Source organism: Nyctereutes procyonoides, unplaced genomic scaffold, assembly GCF_905146905.1.
Source record: "Nyctereutes procyonoides isolate TBG_1078 unplaced genomic scaffold, NYPRO_anot_genome, whole genome shotgun sequence".
Lineage (NCBI taxonomy): Eukaryota > Metazoa > Chordata > Mammalia > Carnivora > Canidae > Nyctereutes > Nyctereutes procyonoides.
The window spans coordinates 9,746,005-9,760,122 of NW_026575036.1; the positions used below are offsets into that span (position 1 = coordinate 9,746,005).

General features: G+C 36.2%; 1 protein-coding gene across 1 annotated transcript in view; it reads left to right on the top strand.

Moving 5' to 3' along the window:
• IRAG2 (inositol 1,4,5-triphosphate receptor associated 2) overlaps positions 1-14,118 on the top strand; it is a 126,493-nt gene that overhangs the window by 31,204 nt on the left and 81,171 nt on the right. Inside the window, 5 exon segments of the mRNA XM_055318836.1 lie at positions 4,298-4,478; positions 6,891-6,970; positions 7,061-7,139; positions 9,343-9,501; positions 13,047-13,164. Of these exon segments, the coding sequence (XP_055174811.1) occupies positions 4,298-4,478; positions 6,891-6,970; positions 7,061-7,139; positions 9,343-9,501; positions 13,047-13,164 (617 nt within the window).

Here is a 14,118-nt window from a genome sequence, read left to right on the forward strand (position 1 = left end):
CTTCCTGTGCACTTGAGAAAAATATGACTTCTGTCTTAGGATGGAATGCTCTGAATATATCTGTTAGATCTGTCTGGTCCAATGTGTCATTCAAAGCCACTGTTTCATTGTTGATGTTCTGTCTAGATGATCTATCCATTGATGTAAGTGGGGTATATATTTTTGTATTGCTCCCTTTATCGTTAGTAGTATCCTTCTTCTCTTGTTACAGTCTTTGGTTTAACACCTATTTTGTTTGATATAAGTATTGCTACCCTAGCTTTCTTTTCACTTCCATATGCATGATGAGTGCTTTTCCATCCCTTCACTTTCAATCTGCATGTGTCTATAGGTTTGAAATGAGTCTCTTGCAGGCAGCATATCAATGGTTCTTGTTTATCCATTCTGTCACCCTAGTTTTTTTTTTTTATTGGAGCATTTAGTCCATTTACATTCAGAGTAATTGTTAAGTATGTACTTAATGTCCTTTTGTTATTTGTTTTATGGTTGTTTTTATAGTTCTTTTCTGGTCCTTCTCTTGCTCTCTTCTTTCATGGTTTGCTGATTTTCTTTTTTCCCCATATATACAATCTTTTATTTTCCCATAAGGACATGGATTATGATTTCCAGCAAAAAAAAAAAATCTTAGGAATCAAAATTTGTGCTTCAAATAAATGTTACATTGGGACAGAAATGACAAAAATTCATCCAAGTAAGCTTAGAATATGCATTCTATATTTGGTTATAGTGACATCCCAGAAGTATTTGCCCATTATCTTAATCTATACAAATCTATACCCTTCTGATAAGAAGTATTTGGTCATCTTTTTAAGGTCACTCTCATAGCTTACCTACTACATGTGCTTAAGAATTCCAAGAAGGGGCATTTCTTCTCAGATATAGAAAGCACATGACTCTCCCAAATATTGGCTACTTTTAATGTTTTCTTAATGATACAACAGAGTGTTCTGGTTAATTTTATGTATCAACTTGATTGGACTAAGGGATGCCCAGATGGTGGTCAAACTTTATTTATGGATGTGTCTATAAGGGTGTCTCTGGAAGAAATTAACATTTTTATTTGTTTGTTCATTTTATTTTGGGCTTTGTTTTGTTTTTAATCTTTTTGTGTGTGATATTTTTTTCAAAATTTTATTTAAATTCTAGTTAGTTGACAGATAGTGTAATATTAATTTCAGGAGTACAATTTAGTGATTCATCACTTATATACAACACTCAGTGCTCAACACAACAAGTGCCTTCCTTAATACCTATCACCCATTTGCCACCTCCCTTCCATCAACCCTCAGTTCTCTATATTTAGTAGTCTCTTATGGTTTGCTTCCTTCTCTTATTTTTTTCCCTTCCCCTCTGTTAATCTTTTCGTTTCTTATATTCTACATACAAATGTAATCATACAGTATTTGTCTTTCTCTGACAGCTCCATCCATGTCATCACAAATAGCAAGATTTCATTCTTTTTGATGACTAATATTCTATTATATATATTATATACATATATAAATAATACCCACACACACACTGTATCTTCTTTATCCATTCATCAGTCAATGGATGTTTGGGCTCTTTCCATGCTGGTTTTCATTAGTTATATATTTGGATTCCTTTCTCTTTATGTTTTGATTTGTGATTACCATTAAGTTTATATGTAACATCTTATACATATAGCACTCTATATTAAGCTGATGGTCATTTAAGTTTGAACCCAGTCTTAAAGCAATACATTTTTACTCCTCTGTCACCCACATTTTTGCTATATAGTTTCATACTTTTATTGACTGATTTTTATAGATATACTTAATTTCAGTGCTTTTGTTCATTCCACTTTTCTTACTCCTGCTCCTGCTTTTCTCTCCAATTATAGAATTCCCTTTATCATTTCTTACAAGGCTGGTTATTGGTCATGAATTCTTTTAACTTTGTTTGGGAAACTCATTATCTCTCCTATTCTGAATTGTTGGATAGAGTATTCTTGGCTGGAATTTTTTCCTAGTGCTTGGAAATATATCATGCCATTCCCTCTGGCCTGCATGGTTTCTGCTCAAATGTTGGCTGAGAGCCTTATGGGGTTTCCTTGTATGTAACTGTTTTCTTTCTCTTGCTGCCCTTTAAAAAAATTGATAGATCTATCTATCTATCATCTATCTATCTATTTATTTGAAAGAGAGAAAACATGCACAGGAGGAGGGGGCAAAGGGAGAGAGAATCCTCAAGCAGACTCCTAGCTGAGCATGGAGGCCAACACAAGACTCAATCGCAGAACATGTCATTATCCAACCTTCCCCACCTCACCCCACCCCACCCCTGGCCCTAAGATCATGATCTGAGCTGAAATCAAGAGTCTGGTGCTTAACTGACTGAGGCACCAAGGTGCCCATCTCTTGCTGCTTTTAAAATTCTCTCTTTATCACTACTTTTTGCCATTTTAATTACTATGTGTCTTGATGTGGACCTGCTTGGTTTGGTTGTGTTGTGCCCCCTCTGTGCCCCCATGGGTCTGGATTTGTGTTTCCTTCCCCAGAGTTGGAAGGTTTTCAGCTAATATTTCTTCAAATAAATTTTCTTCCCTTTTTTTCTCTTCTTCTGGGATCCTTTAATGTCAACATTATTACATTTGATGGTGTCATTGAATTCCCTTAATCTCTTCTCATTATTATTCTTTTTTCTTTCTCCTGTTCAATTAGATTGCTTTCTACAACTCTGCCCTCCATGTCACTGATCCATTCTTTTTTTTCCTCTAATCTACTGTGCAGGTTCCTGAAGGTGTCCACATACCTAGGTTGGGGAGAGGGAAAGGATGGTACTTACCATGCTTGCCTTCTTTGAGGAGTTTCCCAATGGTCCCTGTCCCTTCTGCACATGTTATAAAACTAGTAAGTAAATCCTCCTGTATATCCCAGGTGTTTTTCAAATTGTTGCTTCTTGGTTATATCTCAGCAGGGTTGTTTGTTATGCTGTCTTTTAAGAGCAGAACTTCATTTCCTATCACTCTCCTGCTCTTCCAGAGCCATGTGTGGCTTTTTAGGGTTCTAAGTGCTAAGCCCCATTGATTTTTAAGAACTTGAAAAGTTAAGCTCCTCTGGTTTTCAAACCCAAATGTTATGGGGATTTGTCTTCCCAATGTGGATCCACCATGCCTGGGATGCCTGGTGTGGGGTGTGCTCATTTCTCTTCTCTGTGTCTGTGGTGTCCACCTGTCCCACTGACAGTCTCATGGATCAGTTTGGTTCCCAATCATGTCTCTACCCTTCCTATCTTTTTTGATGTGGCCTCTTTTCTACATTTGGCTGTGGAGATTCTGTTCTGCCAGTGTTCAGGTTGTTCTCTGGTTTATTTATACTGTTGTGAGAGTTATCTAGGTGCATCCATGAGATGAAGTGAGTTTAGGATTCTTCTACTCTGCCATCTTCCCCCAGATGTCCTATGAGTTTTAGGGTTTTGTCTCTCACCAATTTGGTCCTTAATCCATTTTGAGCTTATTTTTGTTTGTGGTGTAAGAAAATAGTCTAGTTTCATTCTCTTTCATGTAGCTGTCCAGTTTTCCCAGCAGCATTTATTGAAGTGACTGTCTTTTTTCCATTTGCTGAAGAGACTGTGTTTTTCCCATTGCATATGCTTGTCTCCTCTGTCATAAGTTAATCGACCATATAAGCATGGATTTGTCTCTGGGCTCTGCAGTCTGTTCTATTGACCCATGTGTGTGTTTTTGTGCCAGTACCATACTGTTTTGATTACTATAGCTTTGTATTATAATGTGAAATCTGAGATTGTAATGCCTTCAGCTTTGTTCCTCTTTTTCAAGATTACTTTGGCTATTTCGGATCATTTGTGGTCCCATACATGTTTCAGGATTGTTCTAGTTCTGTGAAAGATGCTGTTAGTATTCACTGAATGCTTTTTAAGGAAAGAATGGGAGACAAAAATAAGGTAGCCTTTTGATTACTCTCACACATGATTATTGATTATATATGTCATGCATATTTAAACCTAACAACTGTCTGTGGCAGGTTTTATCATTCCCATCCCAGAGATAAGGAAGCTGAGGCTTAAATAGATTAAGAAATTTTCCCAAATCTACACAGCTGATATAAGAGCCAAGATTTGACACTAGGCCCATTAGACTTCAGCCCAAGGCCAGTCCTCTTATCACTCTACCATGCCAATTCAGCAGGACTCTGAAGGTTATATGGTATGTTTCTAAGACCCAAGGATCCTGAAAGAGTTGAGTACTTCACTCTTCACTTTGAAAACATAATCTTGACATGTATTTCAAAATTAATTTGCCTTTCTTTCTAAGGTTCAGTTGAAGTTGCCAAAATAATAGATTACTTGAGACAAGCAACTAGTCTGAATTCTGAAGCTACTGGACTTGAGGAGCTGTGGGACATGCTTGATCCTGAAAAAAGAGACCTGCATGTGGGCCTGGAAACTTTTCTTGCCACCATGGAAGAATGGATGGCTTGCTGTAGAAACAAATGGTAATCATAGTCCTAGCAGGGTGCATGTCCAGGTTCTGTTTTAACAACTGATTACAGTTAAAACTAATCACTGTTTTTCATGTTGATGGAAGTACTATAATCCAGTGCTCCTCACACGTTAGCACATACTGGAATCACCTGAACTATTTATTATACCTGATTGTTGCCTCCTAACCATGATTCGAGAGGTCTGGAGTGAAACCTGATAATTTGCATTTCTAACATATTTCCAAGTGATAATGATGCTGATGAGTTTATATGTGCACATGGGGGTGATAAGTATACTTTGAGAATGTATCATATTAATTATGTTAATTCTAATAACATCCACTTATTGTGATTAGGGGCAGAACATATTATTATATTCTCACAAAAAAGTGAGCTGACATAGGAGTCAAGCAAATTATTGATAATGACCGGCAAATGTCCAAATGCATTTACACACAGAGTGAGTGCCCTTTAGAGGTCAGTGGGGATAATTAGGCAGTGAATATAATTTGGAAACCTAGGATAAAGGGAAGCTAAAGGGAAAAGGAAAAAAATTAGTGGAGTTGAGGGGGAAAAGATGGATAAGGAGAATATTTATGCATGATATTAGGTGCCCCTGGTGGAACCTAGAGAAATTTTACCTTCTTTCACAGGAAGCTTAATTTCTATGGCTTTTAATCAACCACCAATCTCCAGTTTTTAGTTTATATGTACTAGGAATTTTCTTAAAGAACACTGCAAGTCCAAAAAGTGACAAAACTTGCTAGATTTCACATAGTGTTAGGATGTCTAGATGACTAAGATGACTAAAATATTTGCCAAAATTGAATTAATCATGAAAGCAAGATACATATATAAAAATATCTAATTTTACTAGTAATCAAAAAAATACAAATAAAGACAGCATATCAGTTTTGCCCATCAATTTAGCAAAGTTTTAAAAGAATAACTCTACTCCATGTTGTCAGGGCAGGTAGAGAAAATAAGCCTCCTCTCATTCATTGGTGGTGGTGGTGCAAGTTGGCATAGTTTTTTCAAGAATGATTTAGGAATATGTATCAAACCCTTAAAAATATGTGATATATTTGGACTAGTCATGTAGCTTTAAGAAAAATAACAAATCTTATACCCTAATATGTTGTGTTTATGATAGTGATAAATATAAGCAACTTAAATATTTTTAAATGGAGGGTCAGACTAAAATTACAAACCCTTTTTTTTTCAAGAAAAAATATGCATAAAAAAGTCAGGAGGAATATATTCCAGAATGATCATCTTTCCATAATGGTTTCAACTTTTTGTTTTTTTCTTATGCGTTTTCTCATTTTTCTAAAATACTTAACTTTGTATAATAAAAGTACTAATAATCCTTTATAAAATGGTGTGACAGCAAAAGAAAAAAACTCCAATTTTTATAACAAAAAAAATGAAAGATATAAACACAAAATATAAGAACAGAGACTCAAATGGCAATGGGTATGTAGTTTTCAATAGTGAAATGGTACATGAATTATTCTGATAGACATCTCACATTGAAACACAATGAGATGTAAGTATAAATATAGAGAATTTTGTGGCTGTTTCAGAGAGATAGTCTAGGTATTTGTAATTTAGGAAGATTAAGTAAAACTTAAATTATTGTATAGAGGCTCTTAAAAAGGAAATGGTTGAAAACTTTGATATATTTATTTTTAGGGTTAGAGCTAGAGTTTGCGTACTCCCCAAATTTGGGGAGTAAATGCTCAAAGTACAATTTGTCTAAGCTCAATTTGGTTTTCCATGAGAAAGGAAAAATGATAGCACCGTAAATGTGTCCTGAAGTAATAATTGTTCATTCCTCTTCCTTCCCAATTTTAATTTTTAATTTAATTTAATTTATTTATTCATGAGAGACACAGAAAGAGAGAGGCAGAGATATAGGCAGAGGGAGAAAGAAGCAGGATCCATGCAGGGAGCCAGATGTGGGACTTGATCCCAGGACTCCAGGATCATACCCTGAGCTGAAGGCAGACGCTCAACCACTGAGCCACCCAGGTGTCCCATCCTTCCCAATTTTTAATCCCACAATCTTGTTATCTCAGCAAATGTTCACTTATTACTCCAAACTATGTTGACTTCCTAATCCTTTGAGACTTCACATCCCCAATCATAGCTGCTGCGCATCATCATCTGTCTACTTCTTCATGCACATTTTCTTTTTCATGTTAGATTAAAAGTTTATGGAAGATAGTGGTACAGCCTTATGTTTCTTTTCTATTACCCTAAGCACAATGTCGAGCTCCAAAGAGTTGCTGAGGAATAGATAGTTTTAAAATTCAGAAAGAAATACCTGAATAGAAAAGCTACAGAGCACATATGAAAAATAAGCTAAACTTTGGGCTGACAAAGAATCCTAACTGATTGGTTTTGTTGTTTTGGTTGCAGGGAAAGAATGAGTAGTGAATCGAGTGACAGGATCGATGATTCTGTTTTTGAACAGGACATCATAAAATCAAGTAGGGCAAGTAAGTATGTGTTTCTTGCGCTTTGTTTTGCCACTTTCTTGTGGTTTGGAGAAATGGATTTTTCATAAAACACTCTTGTATGTGTTTCAGTTAAGATGACCACAGATAAAACAGAATCTACGTCATGGAGCTTCGAGGCTTTGGGTGGAGATATGTCTAAAGGAGTCTTGTAAGCATTCTTACTTCTAATGCTTTCTCTTGTTTATTTTTCTCATTTATTTCATAGGGCTACATGTTTTACTTATGATAAAACCACTTGGTTTGTGTGTGTGTATGTGTGTGTGTGTGTGTGTGTGTGTATGTGTGATGGAGCCAATCAATGTTTCATTTAACTCTTGACTACTCTGTCCCAATTGCATCAGAAGAAATTTCACTAGAAACATGATTTATATAAGACTAGTTTTATATAAATCAACATTTTCACACTAATAAAACCCTTCTCCTACATTAACTTTTTATGTGTTTTCCACGGAAAACAAATTCATTTGAGGTAGAGTTATGACATTGACTTTAAGCTCTTTGGGGATTGCTTTTAAAGCACCTCTTTAATAGATACTTTTAGATATGAATGAGAAAAGCTGTTTTCTGCTAAATGTGAGTTTTATATATCAAGGAGGGGCAATTCTTTTTTTTTTATAAATTAATTTTTATTGGTGTTCAATTTACCAACATACAGAATAACACCCAGTGCTCATCCCGTCAAGTGTACCCCTCAGTGCCCGTCACCCATTCACCCCCACCCCCCGCCCTCCTCCCCCTCCACCACCCCTAGCTCATTTCCCAGAGTTAGAAGTCTTTATGTTCTGTCTCCCTTTCTGATATTTCTCACACATTTCTTCTCCCTTCCCTTATATTCCCTTTCACTATTATTCATATTCCCCAAATGAATGAGAACATACACTGTTTGTCCTTCTCCGGTTACTGTGGCCAAGTTCAAAAAGGGTGTTGCCTGAGTTCTCCTCTGGGATTTTGATGGAATCTTGTCTCACATTTAGATCTTTCATCTATTTTGAGTTTATCTTTGTGTATGGTGCAAGAGAGTGGTCCAGTTTCATTCTTCTGCATGTGGATGTCCAATTTTCCCAGCACCATTTATTGAAGAGACTGTCTTTCTTCCAATGGATAGTCTTTCCTCCTTTATCGAATATTAGTTGACCATAAAGTTCAGGGTCCACTTCCGGGTTCTCTATTCTGTTCCATTGATCTATATGTCTGTTTTTGTGCCAGTACCACACTGTCTTGATGAACACAGCTTTGTAGTACAACCTGAAATCTGGCATTGTGATGCCCCCAGATATGGTTTTCTTTTTTAAAATTCCCCTGGCTGTTTGGGGTCTTTTCTGATTCCACACAAATCTTAAAATAATTTGTTCTAAGTCTCTGAAGAAAGTCCATGGTATTTTGATAGGGATTGCATTATACGTGTAAATTGCCCTGGGTAACATTGACATTTTCACAATATTAATTCTGCCAATTCATGAGCATGGAATATTTGTCCATCTCTTTGTGTCTTCCTCAATTTCTTTCAGAAGTGTTCTATAGTTTTTAGGGTATATTTTGAGAACCATTTGAATGGTAAATGGTTCTCCAACCTTTTATTTTCAGGTTGTAGGTGTCCTTCTGTCTAAAATGAGTCTCTTGTAGACAGCAAATAGATGGGTCCTGCTTTTTTATCCAGTCTGAAACCCTGCGCCTTTTGATGGGGTCATTAAGCAAGAAGGGGCAATTCTGTCTCTTTAGGTTTGCTCATGCAAAAAGTTGTGGTAGGAACCATGTACCCAAGCTGTGTTAAACACTGGGATAATATAGCAAAGAGGAGGGAAGGCCTGGGACTCCATGAAACATGCAGTCTAGACTCTCAAAGGGTCTGTGATGTAATATCAGGGTCCAGGGTGACACAAACACTAACATGCTGTAGAAAATATTACAAAAGATGAATACTACACCGTGAGCTACAGGCTACAAACGTAAGTCTCTAGGAATTCTTTCCTAGTTAAGGGCCTATTAAAACCCGCCAAGATCCCTTGGCTGAAAGAGTAACAATGTGTCAACTTATTTCAGAAACTCTCATAACCCAGGCAAAATGGGAACTCTTCATTGTAGGCAGAGGCAAATGTAAGGAGTGAAGTGGAAAAGATTTAACAAAAGCTGTGCCAGCTGACTTCACAACTGGCAGATGCTGAACACTGGGCAATTTTGGAAAAATCTGCTACTGTAGCAATGCTTGAATAAATATTTATTGTATAAATGGACTACACTTATGAGGATGGAAGGGGATAAAGCAGAAAATCTGACAGTGAATATATGCCTTATTTTGATTGGAAGGAATTGGAGATGTTGAAGATTATTCTCATTCATTCTTTCACCTACAGAGAGATGTCTGATTTGATTACCTATGTAGCAGACCTGCATTTTAACAAGCAGAAATTGGAAGAAGAAAATAATAAGTTTAAATTGGCATTAGAAACCTTGGAAGAAGCTAATTGCCAGTTATCAGAGGATTATACTGAATTGTGCCATCAGATAAAAAGGTGAACCATAGAGAATGGTCCAGGGTGCTGGGAGCTTTCTGTTCTTTTTTCATTTTTTTAAATTGGGTTATAATTAGTTTTATTATATATTACATATTTATATTATTTATATTATATATTTATATTATATTTATATTATATAATATATATTATTTTATTTTATTATAATTATTTTTTAAATTGGGTTATAATTCACAAAAGGGTAAAAATTTACCCTTTGAGATGTACAATTCATTGGGATTTTTTTTGTATGTTTGGAAGGTTGTGCAGCCGATTACTATGATCTAATTCATTACTCCAAAAAGGAACCCCATACTTGTTAGCAGGTACTCCCCATTTCCCTTCCCCTCAGCTCTGGCAACCATTAGTCTACTTTCTGTCTCTATGGATTTACCTGTTCTGGACATTTCACATAAATGGAATCATACAATATGTGACCTTTGTGCCTGGCTTCTTCACTTAGCATGTTGTCAGAGTTTGGTGTAGCATATATCACTGCTTCTTCTCTTTTTGTGGCTAAATCATATTCCATTGTATGGGCATATACATTTTACTTATCCATTGTTCAGAGAATGAATTACAATGGTAATCAATGGTATCCATTGTTTTGGGTTATTTTTACTTTTTGGCTATTACAAATACCACTGCTATGAACATTTCTATACAAGTTTTTGTGTGAACATAGGCTTTTAGTTCTCCTCGATATATACCTAGAAGTGAAATTGCCCTTCACTGACTTATAGTTAGAATTTTGAAGAACTATTAAACTGTTTCCAAAGTAGCTGCACTATTTTAGACTTTTGCCACCAATGTTTGTCAGTTCTTTTCTAGCAATGATATTCTTTATGTCAATCAAGGTAGAGTTGTTGATTGAAGACCAACAAGCCTACTGATGAAGTGTGGATCTATCCAAAGTCTTCTTTTTTTGTGTGTATCTAAATTATTTCTTTCTTTCTTTTTTTATATGTATTTTTTTATTAGAGTTCAATTTGCCAACATATAGTATAACACCCAGTGCTCATCCCATCAAGTGCTTGGTGCCTCTCACCCAGTCACCCCACACCCCTGCCCACTTCCCCTTCCACTACCCCTTGTTCTTTTCCCAGAGTTAAGAGTCTCTCATGTTTTGTCACCCTCTGATTTTTCCCACTCATTTTCTCTCCTTCTCTCTATAATCCCTTTCACTATTTTTTATATTCCCCATATAAGTGAAACCATATAATGATTGTTCTTCTCCAATTGACTTACTTCACCCAGCATAATACCAAGACACCTGCACTCCAATGTTTATAGCAGCAATGTCCACAATAGCTAAACTGTGGAAGGAGCCTTAGTGTCCACCAAAAGATGAATGGATAAAGGAGATGTGGTATATACACACAATGGAATATTACTCAGGCACCAGAAATTATGAATACCCACCGTTTGCTTTGCATGGATGGACCTGAAGGGTATCCAAAGCATTCTGTGGTTCAGTTGAACTCCTACTCTATGCAAATTCCCATGCTAAGTACAGTTGATTCCTGAATAACACAGATTTGATCTTCATGGGTCCATTGATACATGGATTTCCTTCAATAAATACAGTATAGTACTGTAAATGTATTTTTCTTCCTTATGATTTTTTAAAAAGATTTTATTTATTCATGAGAGACACAGAGAGGCAGAGACATAGGCAGAGGGAGATGCAGGCTCCTTGTGGGGAGCCTGACGTGGGACTCTGGAATCACATCCTAGGCAAAGGTAGACGCTCAACTGCTGAGTCACCCAGGTGTCCCTCCTTATGATTTTCTTAATAACATTTTCTCTAGCTTACTTTATTGCAGGAATACAGTGTATAATACATGTAACATGTAACATGTATTATAACATGTAATACATGTAATAGAAAAAATGTGTTATTTATCTTATTGGTAAGGCTTCTGGTCAACAATAGGCTATTAGTAGTTAAGTTTTGGGGGAGTCAAAAATTATACATAGATATTTTAGGAAGGTTGGTGCACATAACACCCATGTTGTTCAAGGGCCAAATATATTATGAGAGATTCATTGATAAGTCAGTTTTAAAATGTGTATATGACTGTGTGGATGGGTGGAACCATCCACTGTGTGGATGTTACTCATCCTGATTACCCTAGTGCTCAGTAGAATGTCTGCCATAGAATAGCTCCCTCATCCTTTCAGTGGTTTGCCAGCCAGAAATCCGTATCTTCTTTGTCTTCCTCTACCTTCACTTCTAAATCAGATAGCAAGCCCTGTTAATTTTACCGCCTTTATTATCCCTCAAGAAGATTTACTTTCTATTTCTATATCTACTACTTCAACTAAGTATCATCTTTCACCTGGATTACTACAGCAACCTCCTGACTAGTCTCCCCGCGTTTCCAAAATGGGCAGGAATGCTTTCCCTAAATGCCAGTCTGATCAGATCATGCCCCTGCTTTACACACTCCGATGGATCCCTATCACATCAGGATGACATTCAATTTGCAGAGTCCTTCCTAATGGGGTTTCTGTTGCTTATCTCTACTCTTATTTTCCACTCTAGGCTCCAACAATATCTGCTTGTAGCCCCTCAATGGGCTTCAGGTTGTTCTCCACCTCCAACCCACCCTCCCTACCCCTCCATTATCTGACCTGTCTGCCTTTTATACAGTGTCTACAGAACTTGGGTTCACTCCAATCTTGTATTATAATTATGATTGTATTATAATTATGACCGTATTAAAACTATAATTGTCTATTTACTCTTCTATAAGATCCGGGAGTATAGAGTTCTCATGATTGGATTCACTTTTGTCTTCTTCAGGGCCTGGCATAAATTTGGAGTTCCATGAACATTTGTTGAATGATCAATGTAATTCCTTAATAAGGAAAAAAATGTATCATCTTTGAGACTCTGCTCAGAAAGTAGTTCATAATCCAGTGGGAATACAAATAAGCAATTCCATGATATAGATTATCATAATTCATTTAATAGTTTTCGTTGGATATTTAGGTTGTCTCCAATGCTTTGGTATTGTAAACAATGCTAAATAATAAATTTCTAAAGTAAAATAAATAGACACTATTTTTAATTGTTTAGTTGTCCTCTCCTTCACTAGTATGTAACGTCTACAATGACAAGAAGGACTGTGTCTCTTGCTCACCATCACAGGCCTCCTTATAGGGTACAGCACTTGGAACATGGTATTATTCAATAAATACTTGTAGAATTGCATTAACTAAATACTATATCTTAGTGGAAGGAAGAACCATGTGATTCAGCCAATGATTAATTTTAAAGGGAGACTCCAAATCTTTATCTTCAAGAAAATGTTTCTTTCCATCTCTCTTTTTCCACCATACCCCCCTAAATCTCTTCCTTTTCTAAGTTCCTTTCTATACTGTGAAAGATCACGGGTATATTATAAATATTGTTGGCATCTGGTTTAAGCCTTTAGTGGTTTTAAGCTTGGGTCCAAAAATAGTCCTTGACTTTACTTTGTGTCTTTGACAGTTATATTTGAGGTTTTGCTCATTGCCTTTTCCCCCCACCCCCACAGTGCCCACCAGGCTATTAAGAGAACAAATCTGTTAGAAGAAGAACTGGAGGAACTGAAAGTTAGTATGAATGCTTCTGAAGAGCAGAAGACCATTACTGTAGCCCAGAACAAACAATTAGTAAGTCATCCAAGTACTTGGAAATTGGCATATAGTTTACATAACTGAAATCCAAGAGGGCTGATTTGGAAGCAGAAATCAGAAGTCAGTAGGCTGATGAATGAATTTGTAATACCTTAGGAAAGTAAACACAAATAGGATAAACTTTTTCTTTTCAATCAATTCTTTACAAATTAGTCATATTCACAATGGTTTGTGAAGATCTAGAAGATCTCTGTAAGGCCTCCTGAAGTTGATAGGTGAATTCATGAATACCTGATACTAAAAACCACTTTAATTTCCTAAAAAAAGTTCTCAAATTTTCACCTTTTCCTCAGGTTAAAGAAAAATTCATTATCATAGTACTTACAGGTTACTAAGAAACCCCATAATTAAGTTCTTACACTAAATAAACACAGGCTTGAAATTTTTAGAGCAAAACATTTAGATTTAGCTTTACCTCAACTGCCAAAAAAGTAGTCTTTTTAAATTAAGAATGTTAAACTATTATTTAGAGCTTTGGTAATAATCTTCAAAATCCTGATAAATTCCAGCAGTATTTTAGCATTGCTAACAATGGTGAAGTCAGATTAAAGTCATTCAGACTAATTCATTTTTAGATCTATAAGCCATCAGGAGACTTGGGTTCCAGATCTATGTCATTCCTACAACCAACACAGATTAGCTTAGCTCTTGCCTCAGTAGCAAAATGTGGTGATTAGACTCATTGAGTGTCAGGTGACTCTGCAAGTCTCTATGAATGTGGTACAGGAAAGGCTCAATTTGGTACCACAGAGGAACTTGTATGTAGAGGAAATATTGAGAAATGATCAAGTAGCCACTCTTGGGAGTCAGACTGCTGGCATCCAAGTCTTGACTCCAATGCCTGCGTAACTTTAGGCAAACCACATAACCTCTTAATCTTTAGTGTCCTCACATATAAAATGAAGATAACTGTACTACTTACCCGAGGGC